Source organism: Hyperolius riggenbachi, chromosome 5 (assembly GCF_040937935.1).
Source record: "Hyperolius riggenbachi isolate aHypRig1 chromosome 5, aHypRig1.pri, whole genome shotgun sequence".
Classification (NCBI taxonomy): Eukaryota; Metazoa; Chordata; class Amphibia; order Anura; family Hyperoliidae; genus Hyperolius; species Hyperolius riggenbachi.
Genome location: NC_090650.1, coordinates 339,410,452 through 339,430,754, shown reverse-complemented (window position 1 = coordinate 339,430,754; position 20,303 = coordinate 339,410,452). Strand labels below are relative to the sequence as shown.

General features: G+C 42.6%; 1 protein-coding gene across 2 annotated transcripts in view; it reads left to right on the top strand.

Moving 5' to 3' along the window:
- Nucleotides 1–18,882, top strand: part of ALKAL1 (ALK and LTK ligand 1) — a 189,642-nt gene extending 170,760 nt beyond the window's left edge. For both annotated transcript variants that reach the window (XM_068234761.1, XM_068234762.1), the window contains 3 exons: nt 4,601–4,684; nt 12,514–12,587; nt 17,825–18,882. In XM_068234761.1, coding sequence (XP_068090862.1) covers nt 4,601–4,684; nt 12,514–12,578 — 149 coding nt within the window. In that variant the 3' untranslated portion in view covers nt 12,579–12,587; nt 17,825–18,882. The remainder of the gene's footprint in view (nt 1–4,600; nt 4,685–12,513; nt 12,588–17,824) is intronic.
- The last annotated feature ends 1,421 nt before the right edge of the window (nt 18,883–20,303 follow it).

The following is a 20,303-nucleotide window of genomic DNA, read 5'->3' as shown; positions in this document are numbered from 1 at the left end:
GATTGCTAGCTAAAAAAAACTAATGTATACTTCAAACATCAGATGGTGCAACGTCCAGACAGAAACCAGATTCCATATTGTATTGCAAAAAGACATAGAAACTCCAGGAACACACGTCAATAAAACTCCATCTCTTTGATTAATAATAATAATTAATATATATATATATATATATATATATATATATATATATATATATATATATATATATATAAAATTTATTGAAGAAAAAGCAGTTTTTTACCAAACAATTTCCACAAGAGCCACACTTTTCCTTCCTTTTAACAATTTTAAATGACATTACAAAACCCAACATTCCACCCGAAAACCCAATCCCCCATCCTTACCTCTACCCACGCAGAATTCTCAATTAATCTTCTTAAAAAATGCTCAAAGCCATCAACAATGAAATATGAAAAAACAGGGTACCCATCAGGCACTTGACAGAAGATCAGAGGTGCGGAGGATGGTCGACGCTTGTTTCGCCCAGAAGGCTTTCTCAAGACCCCAGTGTATAAAAAAAAAAAGTTAGATATTTACCTAGGTAGAGGGAAGCCTCGGGATGGTCCTGAGGCTTCCTGTGTCTTCCTTGTCTCCACCATTGCAATGGATGTACCCTCTAAACATATACAACAAGCGTTTAATGGATATTTTCTCCTGGCCATGCTCCCAGCCTTGTATGAGCATGATTGAACTGCGTCGATAATTTCTGCACAGTAAACTGAAGCCACTCCTACTCGAGCGTCTTTGTGCTACTGTGCAGGCGTGGCCATACTCATGCAGGTGCAACACACCTATGCTTGTGCAGAAAGGAAAACATAGTCCCAAATTAAAAAAGGGTCCCGGCCAGCAGCGATGGGGTTGATGAGGACCTTGGAAGCCCCCAGAATATCCAGGGGCTTCCCTCTTCATAGGTAAGTATGCAACATTTTATTTTTCCTCAGTTTGGGCTTGCTTTAAACATACACATTAATTCTGCATGTGTGCGTCTTTTAGTGTATAGCACTGTTAGTCTAATGATGAAAATGGTTTTGTTTTAAAGGTTAACATGCATGGTCATATTATTCACCGAACATCCCATGGAGTAAAGATTATATTACATGCATGGTCAGATTGTTCATGGCCATGCTTTCAATCTTCTGACAGACATAATGCTAAAGCCACTTATTGTATATTGGTCATCAAAGACCTTTAAGAGCAACCATAGAGGAAAGCCGTGGAGAACATTTGTGAGCATATGATATCTAACTGAAAAGAAATATTTTTTTTCCAAGGAAGATTGGTTTCAGCAATATTATACATTTACAGAATCATGTGATATGAATGTATCTCTAAAGAAGAAGTCATATTCAGTAAAATTCCAGGGCCTTTACGCAATTTACTTTTTCTCCTGAGTTTTCTCCTTGGTGATATTTTTACACCTTGTCATAAAATGCCTTTTAGGCTGGTTTCACAGTGGGACGTTGCGTTTTAGGGGACGTTATGGTCGCATAACGTGCCCCTAACGCAACGCCTGGTGGTGTTGGAGCAGGACGCTACCAAGAGCCACATTACAAGCAGCTCTTGGTGCGCCTGCTCTGTCGGAGGCACTGCGGAGACCACGTGAGCGGAGCTCTCCGCATCACTTGGTCCCGCCAGCCAATCCGCGGCCGCTCCAGGATGTAAACACGGCAAGTGCAGTGAATAATAAGTAGCCATGTGCCTGGCTACGTAGCGGCCTCTCCCCGCCTCCTCTCCGCCCATAAAATGAAAAAAAAAAAACCCTACTGAGCATGTGCAAACCGTCTAACGCGGCTTAGCCGCGTGTAAAGTACTGCATGCAGTGCGTTATGTAGACGTGCTGCGTTACAATGTAACGCAACGTGGGCACTGTGAACAGCCCATTGATTTTTCATTGCTGTGCGTTGGGGTGCATTACAGGCTGCACTAACGTGCGCCTGTAACGTCCCACTGTGAAACCAGCCTTAAGCCACTGACATGCAAGAGAATGCATAATAAATGAAATATACATTTTGACAGTACTTTTTCACCTACTTTTTGGCATTTTTCTTCAGTTAAAAAATGCTTAAAAGTTATTTTATAGAGATGGAAATTTAAAGAGAAGATGAAAATTATCTCCTAAGAGAAAACTCAGGAGAAAAAAGTTAATTGCATATGGGCCCATGTGTTTGTTTACAAAGGGTCATTTTACTTAGCAATTATTGTTTTTATCAACACATTTTATTGAACTTATCAAAGGTGTATGAATACATACACACCTATATTGTGGACACAGAGTATATATACTGTAGTAGATAGGATAAAAAGGAAATACTAGACATGTGTCAAATCTAATACCACAGACAGTGAATACAGATGTGTATAATAAACTCGAAAAAAAGTGAGACAAAAGGATAAAGTAACAAACAGCCCCAATATATGTAAGCACTTTTGATTACAATAGGTGTTTAACCACTTGACCACTGAGGGGTTTTACCCCTTGAGCACCAGAGCTATTTTCACCTTTCAGTGAACCTTCCATTCATTCGTCTATAACTTTATTATTACTTATCGCAATGAAATGAACTTCTTGTTCTTTTCGCCACCAATTAGGCTTTCTTTAGGTGGGACATTATGCCAAGAATTATTTTATTCTAAATGTGTTTTAATGGGAAAATAGGAAAACATTTGGGAACAAATCATTATTTTTCAGTTTTCGACCATTATAGTTTTTAAATAATGCATGCTACTGTAATTAAAACCCATGAAATGTATTTGCCCATTTGTCCCGGTTATTACACCATTTAAATTAAGTCCCTATCACAATGTTTGGTGGCAATATTTTATTTGGAAATAAAGGTGCATTTTTTTCAGTTTTGCGTTCATCCCTAATTACAACCCCATAGTTTATAAAGTAACAGTGTTATACCCTCTTGACATAAATATTTAAAGAGTTCAGTCCCTAAGGTAACTATTTATGTATTTTTTTTATTGTAATTTTTTTTTTATTACAAAAAAAAAAATTGGGAGGTGTGTGGGAGGTAATGAGTTATTTTATAATGTAAAACTATGTATATGTATGTGAAAAATGGTTTTGGGTGTAGTTTTACTATTTGGCCACAAGATGGCCACAGTAACTTTTTGTGAATGCGTCCTGCAAGCGTAGGAAGTACACTTGCAGGAAGTTCAGGGAGGCTGGGAAACTTTTTTTTTCACAATGATCGCGCTGCTTCTCATAGAAGCAGCCGATCATTGCTGGGGGGCTTAGATCAACGAACGGGAATGGTTATTCCCGTTCATTGATCTCCAGGCGAGCAGGCGGCGGTGTGCACGAGCGCGGGAGTGTGCACACGAGCGAACGGGAGCGCGCGTAGCAGTGGTAGCAGCGGGAGGTGCGTATATCTCCATCCCTGATGGTTAAAGGTTGTGCAAAGGGACGGAGATATGCGCACCTGCGGTGGTAAAGTGGTTAAAGTCTGGTTAAATATTTTTATTTTCATTTTTAATAGAGTAGAGAAAGGGGTGAAACCTGTTTTAAGTTGTATTCTTATCTGTGTCTTAAGGTGCCCATTAATGGTACAATCCAGTGGCCAATCAATTGTTTCCAGGATATTTAATCGATCTGAGATAATTGGTCGTGTCCATTAACAGTCAAATTCCCACTAACCTTTCCGATCAGATTGGTGGACTCAATCCGGATCGATTCCATTGCTTGAGCAGTATTTTAGTCCGTTAACGTGCATGGCTGATCTTTTCTGATCGATTACAAAGAGTGATTGAAACGATTGATCGACCAAAATTGTACCCTTAATGGGCATTATTGTTTGAGAGAATACCCTGTCATCATGTTCTTGGTGATCCTTTTCCTGAGATAGTAGGGAAATCTTCTCAACAGGATGTTAACGGCAATAAAAAAAGTACCCTCTCTCACAATATTAAACAATCTGTCTGTATCCTTATTTCAGTTCACCCTCACTTCTTGTTTGCAGTAGTGAGACAGGAAGTTAGGAATGGGAAGAGGTGGAGACGCCCAGTAATATAAAACAGTTAAAAACAGCTTAAAGTTGAGAGACTGGGCTCCATTAGCATTTTTGTCTTTATCAGCTCAGTCTCCTCTATGGGACATGGCTAATAGCCAGGAGTACGACCTTTGTTGACCTTCGCATACTCGAGCTGTGGCTGTGGCTGGAATTCCACCTTAGGCCAGATTGGTGGTTGCAATCTGCTTGAAACCTGAAAACTGTAAGTAAATCTCCTTACGCAGATTATTACCCGATTCTTAGACACTTTGCACTTTTAGCTCCCCTTTTTCTCTTTTTGTTTTTCCTTTGGTTCATGGACTTCATCCTCTTTTCAAGGAAGTAAGAAAGGAACTTTCCAAATAAAACTTAAAAATGCAATAAAAACCCATGAAATGTTCTAATCCTATCTCTATCTAAAACTAAAATAAAAAGCTCTGAGTTCCACTTTAATTATGCCAAGTAATGTAAAATCAAAATAAAGGAGATAGCTTAGATGCTGTTAGCTACTGTACATCATTATTCTCAGCATTGCCTTATTGCATAAAGCTTTTGTATTTCAAAATGAATGGTATTAACGACTGTATTCCTTTTAATTTCAGCAGGTCGAGTTATAGTCTCAGCAGAATGCACCAAACAGTTTCTTCGACTCTACCACAATACAAAAGACTGTTTAAAGCCAACTTGTAAGTAATACTTAGTAAGTAAACACTGGTGCTTAGTAAAGTGTGTAAATTTGCTTTTAAATAACAGAAAAAATATTCTCCACACTTAAGGTACATACACACATCCAACTTTTTTGAACAACTTGTCGTCCGATTTGTCATTTAAATGACAAGTTGGATGTGTGTACGCGCTGTCGAGAGCCTGATAACAGCCGGTTTACCCAATCCGCTCAGCGGATCCGTTGGACCAACTGTCGTTCTAACAACTGTTAGGTCCGTACATGTGTACAAACGACTTTTAGTCATTTGTCCAACTAATAGACGTTCAAACAACAAGGCGTTTGATCAGTCATTTAATCTAGTCCATTGTTCTATCCAGTCCATTGTCCAGGGCCGGCGCTACAAGTAAGGCAAAAGGGGCAACTGCCCCCAGGCCCCAGAGTCCCTGGGGGCCCCCCTTTGCCTGGCAACCAATGTCCGCGCAGCCCCGCCTGATGCCAACAACTGTGTATGTCTGCCCCACTGCCCCACGTGCCGCCTGTGTGGTCTGCTGCCGGGTGCGGGTGGCGGCCGTGCAGGCAGTGAAATGACTGAATTGGAGGGGGAGAGACTGATACATACCTCTTCCTAGCGGTTCCAGCATCTGTCTCCATGGTTACCTACATACATGCAGCGCTGCCAGCGTAGCTGCGTGTATGGTGCTGCTCCTGCTGGTGATTAGTCCAGATCAAGAGGCTCCAGTGCCTACGTGAAGTCACTGACGCCAAGCCTGAGCGATCCTGTGAAGAGGAGGGAGTGCCGAGCAGCCTGCACGGACTAAAGTCGAGCCAAAGTGATAGCAGAGCAAGCAGGGGAAGGGGGCCCAATATCTCTCCTTCCCCAGCCCTCTCCTCGGTCCGTCCTGTCACTGTGCTGTGAGCCTGCAATCAGCGGTCCCGTTCTGTTACTGTGCACCTGCAATCAGCCTGGTAAGCTGCTGGCTCACATTACTATCCCGCCTGACTTTCTTTGATCTTCTCCCCTCTGCCTGCCTATTCACCCCCTCCTGCTGTCCACAGCAAGGCAGATTTATTACTTATCTCAGAGTGAATGTTAACACCCTTTCCTTGCTGGTTTATTTATTTGTTTTTTTGTGGCTGCAGGAAAGCTCTTTGTTTTTCTATATTGCAATGTGTTTGATTATTTCTTTACTAGCTCCTCCTGTTCACTTGTGCATAATATGTCAGTTTACACAGTCTATTCACTGACAGACAGCACTAAGCACTTTTTATTGGTTCCTTGCTGTTAATGGCTTATTGGTTCCTTGCTGTTAATGGCATTTAACAACTACTGTATTTATCATGTCTACATTCTATATTCTCAGGGACCACTAGTTCTAATGTAGATCTGTGTATGCCAGCCAATAAGACGGAAGCAGGAAATTTGGGCGCATGAGGCAGGTGGACAAAAAGGGCGCCGCCATTCACTCCCATAATAAATATCGTTTAAATCGGCGCCCAACAGGAAAAAAGGGCGCCGGAGAAAAATAACGTTTTAAAAGCGGCGCCCGGAGACTTTTAATGTTTTATAACTGTTTCTCATGATTACACATTATTTAATGATTTATAATTTTTAAAACATTATTTTTAAACGAAAAACAGTACAATATTTTTTAAAACATTACTTTTAAACGAAAAACCGTACAAATTATTTTTTTTGCATTTTTAAACGAAAAACCGCACCATATTTTTTTAAAACGTTATTAATGCTTATCACAGGGGGGTCTTAGGTTTAGGCACCAACAGGGGGGTCTTAGGTTTAGGCACCAACAGGGGGGTCTTAGGGTTAGGCACCAACAGGGGGGTCTTAGGGTTGGCACCAACAGGGGGGTCTTAGGGTTAGGCACCAACAGGGGGGTCTAGGGGTTAGGGATAGGTACAGGGAGGGTTCTGTGTGAGAGTAGGGTTAGGTATAGCTTTAGTAAAATTCTTATTAATGTTTTATAAAACGTTATTATAAATTTCAATTTTTAAACAGGGAAGATTAACGTTTTTTAAATTGCCGATTTTATACACATTATTTAATGATTTATAACTTTATAAAACATTATTTTTAAACGAAATATAACACAATTTTTTTTTAACGTTATTCATGATTATCTTTTAAAACCCTGCGCCCTTTTTTCCCGGCGCCCTTTTTTAACGTACGCCAATAAGACATGTGCCATCTTCTCCACCCGACCGGCTGCTTCTGCTAGCTTTGTAATTCTTGGCAACCATGCATATGTGTGTCGCAATACATTCCTGGGGATGTAGTCTATGGTATCTGGGGACTATAGTACATCTCTCAGCATGCATTGTGGCATGCGTGTGACTCCACCTGGAATTACAAAAGCTGTTAGAACCTGCCATTCAGGTGGAGAAGATGGTGCATGTCGTATGCGCCTGTAGGTAAGTAATGATTCTCTGCCTAGCAACACACACCATTATGACCAGGAAACCAGGATTTCCTACAGTACAAGACTAACCTGCAGCAGTTCCACACTGCCCTTGCTCATGCGAAGCAGGAATACTTTACCAAGCTCATCGGAGCACAAGCTTCCAATCCCCGGCGTCTTTTTAGCACCTTCAACTCCCTGCATAAACCCACCCCCCCACCTTCTGTTTCCTCCCCCTCTGCCACAGATTTAGCCACCCACTTCACCAACAAAATAGTCTCCATCCGTCAGGAAATATCCAATCTTCAATCTTCACCTCCCACCTGCTCACAACCTACTCCTTCTCCACCCTATCCTCCCCTCACCTCCTTCACTTCTACTACCACTGAGGAGGTCAACCACCTACTGCAGACTTCCCATACCACTACCTCCCCCCTTGACCCTATCCCTTCTGATCTACTTCAGCCTCACTTCACGGATCTGGCCCCAGTCCTCACTACCATGTTTAACCTCTCCCTATCCACAGGCACCTTCCCCTCAGACTTCAAGCAGGCCACTGTACTGCCTCTGCTCAAGAAACCCTCCCTCGACCCCTCGCTACCCTCCAACTACCGCCCGATCTCCCTCCTCCCCTTCGCCTCAAAACTCCTTGAGCGTCTGGTTCACAAACGCCTGACCCAGTACCTCAATGCCAACTCACTACTAGACCCACTGCAATCTGGATTTCGGCCTGCCCACTCAACCAAAACGGCTCTTACCAAAGTGGTCAATGACCTTGCCTTAGCTAAAGCTGAAGGTAAATACACCATTCTCCTCCTCCTTGACCTTTCAGCAGCTTTTGATACAGTAGATCATCCCCTACTCCTCCAGTCCCTCCAATCCATGGGCATTCACGATCTCTCCCTGACCTGGCTTTCATCCTACCTCTCCAACCGCTCCTTCACGACCTCCTTCAATGAATCCTCGTCCACCCCCAACCACCTCTCAGTGGGAGTCCCCCAAGGCTCGGTCCTTGGCCCCCTACTGTTCTCCCTATACACATCCTCCATTGGCAAGGTTATCTCCTCCATGGGTTTTAACTATCATCTGTATGCAGATGACACCCAAATCTATCTCCACACCCCTGACATATCCACCACTACCATGGACAAGGTCTCCTCCTGCCTATCTGCCATCTCCTCCTGGATGTCCGCTAGGTTCCTAAAACTAAATCTAGGCAAAACGGAATTTATGATCTTCCCACCCCGGTCATCCCTGGACCTCCCAGATGTGCAGGTCACTGTTAACCACACTACTATTCACCCTACCTCTCAAGCCCGCTGTCTGGGTGTCACCCTGGACTCCGCACTCTCCTTCACTCCCCACATCCAAAACCTCACAAAGTCCTGCAACTTCCACCTTCGTAACATCTGTAAGATTCGCCCTTTCCTGACCCCTGCCACCACCAAACTCCTCATCCATGCCCTCATAATTTCCCGCCTCGACTACTGCAATGCCCTTCTGTCTGGACTCCCTAAGACCCGAATAGCCCCACTGCAGTCCATCATGAATGCGGCTGCCAGAATTATCCACTCCTCCCATCGCTCCACCAGGGCGGCTCCCCTCCGTGAATCCCTCCACTGGCTTCCTATCCAGTCCAGAATCAGATTCAAGATATTGTGTCTGACCTACAAATCCATCCACAAAACCTGTCCAACCTACATTTCTGATCTTACTCAGAGATACACACCAAGCCGCTCACTCCGCTCCTCCAATGAACTTCGCCTGAGCGTCCCCCGCATCACCCAGTCCCATGCACGCCTCCAAGACTTCTCAAGAGCCGCTCCGACACTATGGAACTCCCTACCTCCACCCATTAGGGCAGCCCCCTCCTTCAACACCTTCAAGAACGCCCTCAAAACTCAACTTTTCACTCTTGCCTACCACCCCTCACAATTGCTCTAAACCCACAGCCGAACTCTGGTCCCCTACCTCTCGTGTCCCTACCTCTCCCTCTAGATTGTAAGCCTTTGGGCAGGGTCCTCACTCCTTTTATGTCCTACCTGATCATGCACCTCTATTACTGTGCACCCATGCTATGCATCTGAGTGAACCTAACTTGCCTAACTCCATTCTCCCATCCAGTGACTGACTAAGCATTACCTTGTACTCATACTGTGCTGTGTGATCTGGTTTTCTTGTATTCCTGTATTGTCATATTGCTGTTTGTCACCCCTAAATATTGTCTGTAACCTAAATTAATGTCCAGCGCTGCGTAATATGTTGGCGCTTTATAAATACAACAAATAAATAAATAAATAAAAAAATTATGACCCTCCCTTATGGGAAGGTTTGTTTTTAAACAATTCCTTTCCTTGGGCCTTTCCATGACCCATTAGACCATGGACACTTGGGAAGGGGATGGGATAGTATAAATATGTCTAAAGGAGGGGGGGGGGGTGCTCTGTCACCTCCCAGCCACCTATAATATATAAAGTATAAGTGGGGGAAGGGGATAAGGTGTTTGGCCAGGGGGCCCCCGCTTCAGTTTGCCCCAGGGCCCCAGAGCCCCTTGAACCGGCTCTGCCATTGTCCTTTATCAAGTTGGTTAAATGACATGTAAATTAGGTAAGTTAGCATAACAGCCGCTTTGTTGGCCAGTGTGCACATGACGTCTGAACGACTTGTTGTTTGCACTTCAAGTCATTCAAACGACCAGTTTAAACGACAATCAGGCGTAAAGTTGGACGTGTGTATGCATCTTTACAGTGCAGCCCAAAAAGTATGTCTAATTTAGATTGGAGTTGGTGACCCAAGAATTTAAGCTTGAGCAGCTCTAGGTAAATATGGGCTCTGCCATAGGCGCCCATATTAAAATTAGAATATACCAGCTATAGCCAGACATTTGTACACAGGGAAAGCCTGAAAAAAATTGCAGTGTTAGAATTCTGCTACTATTTAGTGGAGCTCTGCAGGAATGGTGGCCTCAGCTTGAACAAATCAGTTATGGTCAGGTTGAGTGACAATTTGATGTCTGCATCGTGTTTTTGGTTCAATGTAACTGATCAAACTTTGGAGGGTAGTAATGGCCAACCCAACATCGAAATAAACAAAGTATTATTGCATTCCTGATCAATGGATCACCTCTTTTATTTCATTTTCCCCTTCCTTTCCGTTGGGCAGAACATGTCTGTACAAGCATCAATAGTCAAAGTAAAAATATCTACACAGCCTATAATCTGATATGTGTACATAATTTGTACAGGAAACCTACGCCATGAGACATTTTTTAACAGATTTTAGATGTTAGAATAAATAAAAACATACATTTACTGAAAATCTATAAAACAAATAAGGACATTATTTATATACAATAGGAACATTGATTGAGCATTCTCTACAAGTTGGTAGTGGAGTGGGGGCCACTGGTGCAAGCAGGGGCGTAATTACAGCCCATGAGGCCCCCCTTTTTAAATTGTCATGGGGTCCCCTGGAATCCAAACTTCTCACTGCTATACCCGATCTCTCCCCACCCCCACCATGCACACCCCTTGCCCTGAATTGCATGCATAATAGCGCAGGAACCAGAGTAATATTTATCTGCTCCAGGGCTGTTGGTCTCCTCTATACATTTTATATCGAATTGCAGCAGAAAGTGGTCGGCTCTGATGCATGGAGGGGACACACTGTGCTGGAGCAGGTAAACATTACTCCACTACCTGTGCTACTCTGCATCTGCATAAGGAAAGGGAGGTGGAGTGGGCCCCCACATTTTACCTAATCTTTTTACATTTATAGGTTAATTACAGGCAGTACTCTTCTATTTCTTTTGCCCGCAAACCACAGAAAATGGAAAGTAGATAAGGACTTCATACTAATCCTAGATAGTGGCGGTGAACAAGGGGGTGTGTTAACTTCTCAAACATGGCAGCCCTTTCAGCGATTTGAAACCAGGAGCTGCTAAGATCCCTTTAAAGAGGAACTCTAGTGAAAATAATGTAATAAAAAAAAAGTGCTTCATTTTTACAATAATTATGTATAAATAATTTAGTCAGTGTTTGCCCATTGTAAAATCTTTTATATCCCTGATTTATATTCTGACATTTATCACATGGTGACATTTTTACTGCTGGCAGGTGATGTAGCTGCTGCTTGCAGTTTTGGCAGTCCCACAATGCAACAGGGTTCACAGACAGGAAACTGCCAAGAGTACGTACTCAGAATTTCTTTGTGGGAGGGGTTTCACCACAATATCAGCCATACAGCGCCCCCTGATGGTCTGTTTGTGAAAAGGAATAGATTTATCATATAAAAGGGGGTATCAGCTACTGATTGGGATAAAGTTCAATTCTTGGTCGGAGTTTCTCTTTAAGAAACTAGGCAAAGGTTTTAGGCTGATTTCAGTGCTGGAGCCTTAATGTGAATAAGTTAATATCAGAGGGTTTAACTTTTCAGCATTAACAAAGAACTTAATTATAATTTTATCCCAAAAACCTTACTATGTGCGTGTGAGCAAGTAATGCTTAAGCTTATTGGCTCTTTTTTTTTAAACAACAACATTCTTTATAGTCTGTATTTATATTAATCTTGGCCCGTAGAAACAATTGACTCAGCTTAGGTGTCGTATGTATATTTGTTGGCTCTATCACTTGCCTAATGTATTTCAAGCAGAGAATATTTGTTGCTTTGCGGGGCATGGCAAAATGTAACACTGCACAGATGTAGACTCTCGAATTATAAAGGCCATTGTGGTGTTTACTTTCAGTCAAGTCTTGTTGTATCAGCATGTTATTTCATTGCTACAGCCTATAGCAAGTCATGACTCTTAAAGGACTCCTGAGGCAAAAACCTAAATCTCTCTTAACTTACCTGGGGCTTCTTCCAGCCCCTAAAAGTAATTTGTGTCCTCATGGCAGCTCCAGTCGTCCCTGCTGTCCCGCTGGCCACTTCAACGCATGCATGCCGGATAATGTGGGTGTGTACGCTCGCATGCGCCTGCGCAGAAGTGCCACCCCCCTGGATGGGTTGGTAATCCTTACAGACAGCAAGCGGGATACTGAAAAGGAACAGAGCTGTGGCGAGGGACCAAAATGACTTCTAGGGGCTGGGAGAAGTCCCAGGTAAGTAAAGATAAATTGAGGTTTTCGCCTTGAGAGTCCTTTAAAATGCCCATTAAATTCCCATTAATGATCCAATCTTTTTCGTTCAATCTTACCATATTTATGTAATATAAGGGATTGCATAAAGTATCCACTCAATATATACTCAGTTTACCCTTTTACTACATAGATTTTGTAAGATAGGACAAAAAAGATTGGATCATTAGGTGCCACAATTACAGTATTCATTGCATATTACAAAAAGGAGAGATTCTTATGAAGATGTTTGTGTTTGGCTTGAATGTAGACATTTATTACTTCACTTTTTTATTTTTCAATAAACTTTGTTTTTACAGATGTTAGAAGATGTGCAAGGCTACTTACAAGGTTGGCTCAGAGCCCGCTGTGTGCACAACAATAAGTTGCTGATGTAAGTAAACTAAAAGCATACCTACAATATTGTCTTAAAGGGAAGGTTCAGGCACAGTCAAAAAAAAAAAATCCAACTCCACTTACCTGGGGCTTCCTCCAGCCCGTAGCAGGCAGGAGGTGCCCTCGGCGCCGCTCCGCAGGCTCCCGGTGGTCTCCGGTGGCGAGCCCGACCTGGCCAGGCCGGCTGCCAGGTCGGGCTTCTTCTGCACTCCAATCTGCGTCTCACTGGTGCACGCTGACGTCGTCGTACGTCCTCCGGGCTGTACTGCACAGGCTCAGTAATTCTGAGCCTGTGCAGTACAGCCCAGAGGACGTCCGATGACGTCAGCATGCACCAGTGAGACGCAGATTGGAGCGCAGAAGAAGCCCGGCCTGGCCAGGTCTGGCGCGCCACAGAAGACCACCGGGAGCCTGCAGAGCGATGCCGAGGGCACCTCCTGCCTGCCACGGGCTGGAGGAAGCCACAGGTAAGTGGATTTTGATTTTGATTTTTTTTTACTGTGCTTGAACCTTCCCTTTAAAATATACCTGAAGTGAAATGTGACATGATGAGATAAACATAGACACATATAGTACTATCCCTACTAAGATATTAACAGAAGCCCCTTTCTTCTTTACTTTCCAGTAAAGTAAGAGTTAAAATACTTGAGGTGTTATCTATGCACAAGAGCTTGTGGACAACTTGTCAAATTCAGCCTGGTTTCCTGAACAGAAAATAGAAGCCAAAACTGTTGAGGAACAGTGAGATAAGGAGTCTACTGAGATTTTACTGTGTAAAAGTTCAAAGGGTATTTGTTCTGTATACTTTTCAGCTAAACAAAGCAGAGTGTGGATTTGAAACAGCAGCAGTGACAGTCTGATGCAGGAGAGAGGGGAGAACAATTCCCCTTTGATAGTAGCCATAAAATATGTTTTCCATCAAGAGATTTATCCCCGAGCTTTAAACTCTGAGATGTTTCAGCAACTAAATAAACCAACTAAATAATTAGAGGCACCACATCACTTTACTTATAGCTTAATAAGTATCACACATATGGCAGGAGTGAAATCATACATTAATATTTTTCAACAAAAAAAAAACTGACTGCTCAAATAGCTTAAACTGTAATGTTGATTTCCTTGAGGGTGGAGATTACAAAGGTATTATGTATTTTTTTTTTTGGGGGGGGGGGGGGGGGGTCTATTAAAGTACAGTGTTTAACCATTTCAGTTGGTTCTGAGTGATTTCTTTTTTGGTGTTGAAGTTCTTTAAAGCAAACCTTTGAGATCCTTAGGAAAAAAGTTAGATACTTACCTGGGTAGAGGGAAACCTCTGGATCCACTAGAGACTTCCTATGTCCTTCTTGAGACCACTGCTGGACACTGGGACCCACTGGAACTTAGTGGCCTTGCTCCCATCCATGAACAAGTGCGACCCCAGGCCTGTGCAGTAGCTCAGAGCTGGTCAGGCTTGGCAGAAGAAGCAAAGTCCAATCAGTTTCATGCTACTGTACAGGCGTGAGGTGTCCTGTGCCTGTGCAGTGCCGTGGAACTCATTCTTTGATGGGAGCACAGAGCATGGCCCTTGTCAAAGAGGTTCAGGAAAAGAGATCCCAGCACTGAATCCGTGGAGGAGAGAGGGATTGGGGATTATCCAGACGCCTCTCTCTACTGAAGTAAGGACCCATTGAAGACTTTTTTCTAGGGGTACATTTGAATAAATATTTCATGTTCCCTCTGGAAAAAAAATATGGTCTTCATTCACTCAACAACTTTTTTTCTATGTTTTCCTCTTTTTCCCATTAAAATGCATAAAAAAATTGTTTGAGGGAAAAAAATGCCATACAATGAAAGCCTAGTTTGTCTTGAAAAAAAACTATATATGTTTCATTTAGGTGTCATAAGTAGGGATAAAGTTATTGCTGATTAAAAAGGGACATAGCTAAAATGTAAAAACTGCTCTGGTCCATAAGGGGGAAACAAGGACGGCTTGCAAAGTGGTTAAAGAGACTCTGAAGCGAGAATAAATCTCGCTTCAGAGCTCATAAGTAGCAGGGGCACGTGTGCCCCTGCTAAAACGCCGCTATCCCGCGGCTAAACGGGGGTCCCTTCACCCCCAACCCACCCCCCGCAAAAGTGTGTCGTGAAAAGGTCGCAGGCTGTCTCTTCCTGGAGGCAGGGCTAACGGCTGCAGCCCTGCCTCCAGTCGCGTCTGTCAGCGGCGCATCGCCGCCTCTCCCCCGCCCCTCTCAGTGAAGGAAGACTGAGAGGGGCGGGGGAGAGGCGGAGATACGCGCTGACAGATGCGCGTGGGGCAGGGCTGCGGCGGTTAGCCCTGCCCCAACCAGGAAGCGCTCCCCCGGTGTATCGAGGGGGATTTGGGGGTGAAGGGACCCCCGTTAAGCCGCGCTATAGCGGCGTTTTAGCAGGGGCACACATGCCCCTGCTATTTATGAGGTCTGAAGCGAGATTTATTCTCGCTTCAGACTCTCTTTAAGTATGGCCACACCTATGCAGTAGCATAAAGCTGCTCAGCCATGAGGAGTCGAGTGCAGCCACAAAATCATATCTGACAAGCTCTTGTTAGATATGGTCAGAGGGGCCCTGTACAGAAACAGTGGGCTCCAAGATAAGGCTTTCCTCTACTGAAGTAATGTGTACTAGCAGTGAGTGACTGCAATAAATGCTGCCAAGTTTCAGTTGATCAGTTAACTGGATCCAGAAAGTCTTAAAGTGGAATGAAACCCAGCATTTCTTCTTTGCTCTAAAATATTATTTACAGCATATAATATACTAACACATTTTTTTTTTGTAAAACGGCATTTAAAGTGTTAAATCACAGGCCTGACTTTTTCTCCTGTAGGGGCAGCCGCATCCAAACTGGTGATAAACTTATCTTGTATTTACATTGTTCACTTGATACAATTAAGTAAACCTTCTCTGACTGCAGAAACTTCTGCTAATGAGTCCTGAACTGAACCACTGCTCAGAAATCATTACTGGGTGCATTTACAATGGAAATACAACAGTTATAAATACAATGCACCAGTCCAGCAGCTTTCAAAGTAAATAAACTGAACTTTGGGAACTTATAATTTCTAAGTGAATAATAATACTTGTGCACAAAAGCAAATATGATAATTGTATGGGTTATAAAAAGTATGAAAACACATTTTTATTGAATATTTTGTCAGAGTTTAACGAGAATCTGTACTCTAAGATTCTTGCAATAAAAAGCATACCATTCTATGCTGTTTCTGCCACTCCCTGCTGTAATCCTGGCTTGTAATTGCCAGTTTTAGGCAGTGTTTACAAACTTAAAACATGGCTGCTAACCAGCATGTGATAGGCTGAGAGAAGCTCAGTCTCTGACTCATACAGAGCCTGGAGGGGCAGGGAGTGGGTGTGTATAGCTTCTGCCTATCACAAGCAGAGCAGCAGATTCCTGCCTGAGTGCCTGAGCCCGACAAAGCTGACAAAGGAAAGAAGATTAGATTATATAACAGAGATAATACAGCCACTGTGCAACTAGAAAATGCTGCAGTAAGACAGACTACATTAGAACAGGTATAGGAACTTATAGGATAGAAGAAATAAGGCTGAAAATGTTGTTACAGAGTCTCTTTAAAACCGCTTTAATGTCACAGGAGAACAGTTATAAACAAGCTAATAGTTTGAACTAAAACCAGGATTTGGTTACTTCTCCCTTAATAATGAAGTCACCAAAATAATTCCCTACTCTTTAAAGAGGAACTCCAGTCCAAACAGACATACTATCATTAAGTTACATTAGTTATGTTAATTAAAATAGATAGGTAATATAATCTCTTACCCACACTGTTTTAAAAGAACAGGCAAATGTTTGATTTCATGATGGAAGCCATCTTTTTTGGTTGAAAAAAGGTGACAGGGAGCATGAGACACAATTCCAACTGTCCTGTGTCCTGAGCACCTCTCCCAGTTGCTAGGCAACGTGAATAACAACATAGGAAATCCCATCATGCTCTGCACAGCATCAGGGAAAAAAAGCCTGAGCTTTTTTCTTTGATGGGTGGAGCTTAGCTAAAAATGCAGCTAAAAATGATGCTTTGGTAAGAAAAACAAAGTTCTGATGCTGTGAAACTGTTAAAGAAACACCAGGGGCTTGATTTACTAAGAGGTGCTAACCTACTTAGCACGTCTAAAGTCTTAAGGCGTGCTAACCAGGGTGCTAAGTAGGTCAGCACCGGTTTTCTCAATCAGATCGTGCGCAAAGTACCGTGCGCAAAGTTTTGCGCGCGCACTGCACAGAGCGCAGGGCGCTCCGCGCGAAGTGCCCACTAAAGCCTATGAAACTTAGCGCGCGCATAGGACTTTGCGCTCGCTAAGTCTCATAGGCTTTAGTGGGCACTTCGCGCGGAGCGCCCTGCGCTCTGTGCAGTGCGCGCGCAAAACTTTGTGCACGGTACTTTGCGCACGATCACTACTTCTCACATTTTAACTGAGTTTAGACGTGCTAAGGGCCAGTGCTAAAGTTAGCACCGTTTTGTAAATCGAGCCCCAAGCCTTTTCAGTTCTGCTGAGTAGATTTTTAGTCCGGAGGTTCACTTTAAGCTACTCATACCTCTCTCTCCATCCTCTATAATCCTCTATAATCCCAGGTTTCCATTGGCTATCTACTCTGGCTAGTTCCCATGTACTCTCTAAACACTCCCCCCTTTCTCAGCTCCTACTTTAAAATCTCATTTCAACCTTCTAATTATTGTCTCCACCAGCACAGCTGTGTCTTCCCCATTTAGGAGTTGACTATCTCTGCTTTAGCGTCTGTAGCCAACTGAAAAAAATACTTTAATGCTGGGAGTACTTAATGCAATTTCTCGTCCCATCAATGGGAATCGGCCAATTATTTCCGACATGTCCAATCTGTTTCCGATCAAGAAAGGAGTTGATTTTGTGAAGTTATCATCATACAATTGATTCCTTTATCGATCAGGAGCACTTTAGATATGTTTCGACCCGTTGATTGGATGGGAAATTGCATCATGTGTTCCCAGCATTACAGTCTTAGAAATTGTGAGATCACTTAGCCACTTACTACCTTGCCTGTTAATGCTAATGCATTATTATCATATCATAAGCATGAGATTGAGTGATGCACTTCCTGGGGGGAGGGGTCAGAACTGGAGTAATTTTTTTTGTCCTAAGTTGTTGGCGCTGTTTAAATTGTCTATGTAGCATTTATATACAACTACATTTACTATTTCCTTTTAATTCCAGATGTGATCTACAAAAACAGAACTCTGATTTGCCAAGAATGTGCCTTGAAATCGGATGTCTATACCATGATGATCTGAGTTACTGTTTTCTTATAAAATGCATCTTTTTCTTTCCATTCAACATTCCAAAGTCATGTGAATAAACCGTTTTTTTTAACACATTGCCCAGGGCAGAAAATAATTCTAACTATTTATTTAAAGACATTGTATATAATATTTACTAATTATATACTAAATATATGTTATATCCACTCAGCAGAGTCAGATTTTGTTTTTATTACCTGTTTAACATGTTTTCCATGGTTAATATATATATCTATATGTTGCTCAGGCTCAGAAATTTTTATTTGCACTAAGTTGAGGGGAAACAAATCTATATAAGGAGTGATGACTATTTCATAGTAAGCTTTAAGGGAGATGTTTTGTTGTCAGATGAAATCGTCTGATATTGTATAATAAAGCTTTTTTTTTTTTTTTTGCAAAATATTGCACATGAATCAATTGCACAATGTATCAGCAAGTAACATCTGCAAATAATGATGAAAGAAATGACTGGAAAACTGCAATGCAGTTTACATGGAATAAATGCTACAAAGATGTGTCTAGTTGTTTTGCCTATAAGATTCTTTTTAATTGAATACCTGTTTTTATGTAAGTTTTCTTATTAACATTATAGTCATCTTTAAAGCACACTTGAACTGAAAAGGATATGGAGGCTGACATATTTATTTCCTTTTAAACAATGCAGATTGCCTGGCTGTCCTGCTGAGCCTTTGTCGCTAAGAAGCTTTGACATAGACACGCAGATTTTCTGACCGAAGTCTTACTGGATTAGCTGCATGCTTGTTTCAGGATTGTGATTTAGACACTAGTAATCAGCAGGACTGCCAGGTAACCAGCATCATTTAAAAGGAAATACATATGGTAGTCGCCATATTGCTCTCACTTCAGGTGTCGTTTAACCACTTCACCTCAAAGGGATTTCCCCCTTAAAAAACCAAAGCAATTTTTACCTGTCAGCACTCCTAGGCGCTGAGCTTTGCACCAGACTTATCTGAGTTTTATGCTCCATCTCTATTGCCTGATGAAGCGGGATATGCCCGCGAAACGCGTTGCACTTTCACTTTCTGGAGTATGTAAATAAATTGTTGTTACTTTTGAATATACACAATACTTGTGTGTGTCTGCTTAGAGGAGGTAAGTCCACCTCTGCCTCCTCTCATTTTAAACGTTTTAGAATATTTTATCCTTTTGGTGCCTCTGTCTGCTTATACATTTCCTGAGTCCACCCTTGGTGGAGGGGTGTTGCCCCTTTTTCCTATCTACAGAGAGCGACTTCTTAATCCTGAGTGGGGACAGGTCTAATCTCCTCACCTGCTGGTACAGTGGTTACCATGACGGTAACCCATGTTTGTGAGTATAAATACATACTTACCTTTCATAACCACTTACCAGTACATACTACACTATATTGGGCTCTCGGTGTCTCCATTCTGTATTTGTATGCGTAGTATTACTACGAAAACAGGAAGCACTGCGTGGACGGGTTTTGTGAATGATGGTGCCTTCTAATAGATGGCTGCGGTCATTCACATGGGGACTTAGATCAATGAATGGGATCTATGTTCCTATTCATTGATCTAATGGCTAACAATCGGCGGCGGTAACAGGCGATGGGGGAGGGGGGAAGCGCTAACGCGCGGTGGGGAGGGACATGGTAGCTATGCCCCTGCAACCAGTTATGGCATAATGCAGGGATGTAGTTACTTGTCCCGGTGGAGGGGAAGTGGTTAAAGTACAATACATTTTTCACGCATAATGCAATAGTCTCAGATTTTTTTGCAAGATATTTTATTTTAGCTTGATTGCATAGCAATACATTAAATGGCTGCTTAAAGTAAAACTCCACTCTCACAAAAATTTGCTATAAACATGAAAGGGCTGCACAAGGGTTTTTAAAAAAATAACATTGTTCAAAATTACATTTCCATCTTAATTTGAAGTTTGCACTCAAATGCCAAATCTGACTGTAAATTCAGATTGCCACACATTTCTAGCTTAGGATTTGTACTCAGGACTGTTCCTAATGTTTTTGTCACCGGATGCAAAGCCTAACTGCTGCCACATCACCTTCACCCCTCCCCCAGTCAAGAAGTCAGCTACCAGTCAGTATCTGTCCCAAAAATAACCAATGAGACATGCGGTGCACCACCCCCTCCCAATCTGTATATGCAGAGCAGCTATGTTGGACCACAATTGCTTAATCCATCGCTGGGTCCTCTCCTCTTCTATCCTGTGCCTCCCTTATCACCGTGCAGTGGTGACTCTCCAGTGGCTTCCGATGTCACATGACATGCATCAGGAGCCTAGGAGAGAAGGAACTTTGGAAAAACACCCAAAATCCGCATTACCGTATAAGTTAAATACCATATTTTTCAGACTATAAGACGCTCCTGACCATAAGATGCAGCTAGGTTTAA